This window comes from Toxorhynchites rutilus, chromosome 1 (genome assembly GCF_029784135.1).
Source record: "Toxorhynchites rutilus septentrionalis strain SRP chromosome 1, ASM2978413v1, whole genome shotgun sequence".
NCBI lineage: Eukaryota > Metazoa > Arthropoda > Insecta > Diptera > Culicidae > Toxorhynchites > Toxorhynchites rutilus.
The window spans coordinates 167,966,289-167,970,229 of NC_073744.1; the positions used below are offsets into that span (position 1 = coordinate 167,966,289).

A 3,941-nucleotide genomic window follows, 5' to 3' on the forward strand; every position below is an offset into this window, starting at 1 on the left:
GGCTCCCTGAAAAATAAGCTTTTCGCCGCAATACTACTCTGAGTCGGGCATAATTAACGGAAACTCTATTCCTGTTTTAATCCACGAGGATTAGCCATGGCTTATTATGATTAAGTCGAGCTTGAGACCATGTGTTCTTAGGCGTGGTACACAAATTACGCTAACGTGAATGTGGTAACGCGGTTTTGGACCATTTCCTTCGTTCCGTCAGTAACCCCAAAACAAACGCTCAACATGAAACAAATAACGCAACGTCTACTTTCTCTTCTTCACGCGTTACATAACCTTAGAATTAGCATTAGCATCGAGAGTAAGTTGCGCAATATCGTAGATGGTACGAACTCAGAACTGTTAAGTTAAAAACTAGCATCCATCCATTGCTGGTAATACAGGTCGGACTCGATTATATTGAATTTTGGACTCGATAATAGATAATATGTTTTTAGATTTTAAATATGACTGATTTCAAAAAAAATATATTTCAAACGTTAATGAGATATGATTGTAGCCAACACGCAAAAAGGAACCACTGAATCCAACTGAATGTGTTCAGAGGAATACAATGCACAAATTGTAATTTTTTTTCAACATGTGTATATGTTGAAAATATATATATATATATATATATATATATATATATATATATATATATATATATATATATATATATATATATATATATATATATATATATATATATATATATATATATATATATATATATATATATATATATATATATATATATATATATATATATATATATGTTTCAACATGTGTATAAATAACTTTTTTTTGCATTATTTATCGGTGTCAAAGGTTATAAATGGTGCAACGATTCCCAATAATTTGACATAACAGTCTTATATGTAAAAAAGCAGCTATACAGTTTCTCCAGATGAACCGATCTTAATTCCCCGCATGGCTGCTATGTGAGTTTACCTGATCTCAGTTCAAACATCCAGCGAGTGTATGTGCACAAGCACGCCTGGGGGCACGCGATAACGCGATAAGGGATTTTCATTCACGAAACAGCCGACAATGTGTTGTTGTTTTCATCCCCCACCACCACATCCCACCGAATCAAGAAGAATCCCGCAGGATTTGTATTATAAATAGGGACGCTTAATGAGCGAAACAGTTCAGTCGCTGGCTACCTTACACGGACTAGTGAAAGCAGGAGCGTCGATCAGAGAGTTTTCAAATTCAAGAAGATCGTTACAAAAATGGACACGTTGCTAATAAGTAACCGTATTTATTTAAACTCGGAGCAAAAGCACGGTTTCATCAGCGGAGGAATCCTGATCTCCCATAAAGATGGAAAAGTGAGCAGAATCTTCTCCTCGCTGTTGGCGGTCGATGTCTACCTGCTGCATAACGAAGCTGAAGTAGGTATTGGATATCACGGTGCATCCCTTTTCGGGACCTTTTTTTCTCTCGCACAAGGTCCTTCTGATGGAAATTACCCAAATTGCTATATTTTTGTTCTTCGCCCTGTAATCTGTTGTGGTGGGCTTGGCTATCACCTTCGATGCGTAATATTTTTCCACTCACTCTGCGGGGCCAGCCTCCGCAATCGTCACGCAGCGTAATTACGGTGATAATCACAAGTGTAAACAACGAGATTGCGTGCGTTGTTCTGGCTGGCGCTTCATAAATTTGCATAATAGATTATCTGCTGCTTTCACTCGCGTACGAATATGACCTTTTCCTTCAGAAAGGAATCTTCCGAGCGTTTACTGGTTTCGCGTAGTGTTTACAGTGTGTGCTCGAAACAATTCTTGTTGTTGAGTCAGATGACGATAGTTCAGGAGACCTACGATCGTCATCGTTGATCACGTCGAGTTGCTGATCGGTCGGTCTCTATTTGCGTCAAGTTCATCATAAAGGTTGTGGTTTTGGCTATTTCATCCCAACTGGAATTTATTTTTCGCCTGTCTGAGTCAACATTGACCCTAGAGATTAACGTTACCGCAACTCGCAGGTACACAACTTCGGCGATCTGGTGCTGATGCCCGGTTTGATAGACTCCCATGTGCACATCAACGAACCCGGCCGTACCGAATGGGAGGGATTCCATACGGCAACCAAGGCGGCCGCAGCCGGTGGATTCACCACCATCTGCGACATGCCTCTGAACTCGATTCCACCGACAACGACGCTGGCTAATCTTCACACAAAGATCACTGCCGCCCGGGGGAAGATCTTCACCGATGTTGCCTTCTGGGGTGGCGTTGTTCCGGGCAACGCAAGCGAGTTGAAGAAGATGATTCATGCTGGGGTGGTTGGGTTCAAGTGTTTCCTGTGCCCCAGCGGTGTGGATGAATTTCAACACGTTGAAGAGGATGATTTGCACCAGGCGCTGAAGGTGATGGAAGGGACCGGATCGGTGCTGGCTGTAAGTGTGAAATTCCTTCGTTCCCGAAAAACATTTCTTAAATCAAAACATCAAAATTTTAGTTCCACGCCGAGATGGAATGCGCTGAGAGTCCATCCCATGGTCACAATCCGAAAAAATACGCAACTTTCCTTCACTCCCGCCCAGATCAGATGGAGGCAGACGCAATCGAACTGGTGTCCACACTTTCCCAACAGTACAACGTCCCGTGCCACATCGTGCATCTGTCTGCAGCGCGCGCGCTACCCTCGATTCGTGCCGCTCGGCGAAACGGGGCCAAACTCACGGTTGAAACCTGTCATCACTATCTATCGATCACCGCAGAAGATATTCCGGATGCGCGCACCGAGTACAAATGCTGTCCTCCGATTCGGGGCAAGACCAATCAGGAGCAGCTGTGGCAAGCGATTCGCAATGGCGACATCGATATGGTCGTTTCGGATCATTCGCCCAGCACACCGGACATGAAGCTACTCACGAGCGGAAAGCATCGGGGCGATTTCCTCAAAGCATGGGGAGGCATTTCTTCTGTGCAGTTCGGGTTGCCATTGTTTTGGACTAACTGCCGGCGCTACGGGCTGGATATTGCAGATCTGGTTCGGCTGCTCTGTACCGAGCCGGCTCGGATGTGTGGGCTTGATAACGTGAAGGGTCGGCTGGAGGTTGGCTACGATGGAGATGTTTGCGTTTGGGATCCGGCAGATACGTTTACCGTTACCCAGGATGTTATCGAGTTCCGCAACAAAACGAGTCCCTACGTTGACCAGAAGCTACGCGGAGTGGTTCACGCGAGTTTTGTGCGCGGCTACTGTGTGTACCGGAGGACAGAGAAGTTTGGTGCTCCCGTGGGTGATATTTTGCTGAAAAGACCGAATCGGCCGGGGTCGAAGACTCTTATTATCAATTAGTGGTTAAGTGCTTGATATTTAAGCTTCAAATATGTATAATCTAATTTAAGTTTTTTCATGAATTGTACAGTAATGTAGGAAAAAGGTAACCCTTCATCAAATAGTTTAACCAATTCAATCCAACCAGAAATCCGCTGTCATTAAAATATGTGAAACTATACAGGGAATCAGACAAAATTTTGCTAAGAATGTGACTAGCGAAATTTCGTCAATGTTAAATAGGGCATAACTCTTCGTAAAATATACTCAACAAATGCAACTGGTTGCATTTGACGGGGAAATAATCCCGCGGATAGAATCAGGTCGTATTTAATGTTTGTTGCTGGAATCATAAATGAAAAGTAAATAAAAACTCATACTAGGTAAAAAATAAAAACGATGAAATGTCTCAAACTGCAGATCCGAATGTCCGGAACATCTCTGAAGTCCGCTAGCCATCCCAACGTCAGAAATAGTCTTATAAAACCAGAAAATATTCACCGCCAAATGCAACCATTTGAATATACGGTGTGTCTCAAAACAGGCGTCGCTATTTTTCATTTGTGTTTTATATTAACAGGTTGATTTCCATCGATAGAAGTTAATTGTCAGTTTTTTGTGCATTTTTTTAACAGATCCTCGATGGACTACGGCAA

At 42.7% G+C, this 3,941-nt stretch overlaps 1 protein-coding gene across 1 annotated transcript; it reads left to right on the forward strand.

Annotated features, from left to right (window-relative positions):
* The first annotated feature begins 1,157 nt into the window (after positions 1-1,157).
* On the forward strand, positions 1,158-3,686 carry LOC129774556 (allantoinase, mitochondrial). Its single transcript, XM_055778318.1, has 3 exons — positions 1,158-1,388; positions 1,985-2,398; positions 2,461-3,686. The coding sequence occupies exons 1-3, from the start codon at positions 1,227-1,229 to the stop codon at positions 3,304-3,306; spliced, it is 1,422 nt and encodes a 473-aa protein (XP_055634293.1). The 5' UTR covers positions 1,158-1,226; the 3' UTR covers positions 3,307-3,686.
* The last annotated feature ends 255 nt before the right edge of the window (positions 3,687-3,941 follow it).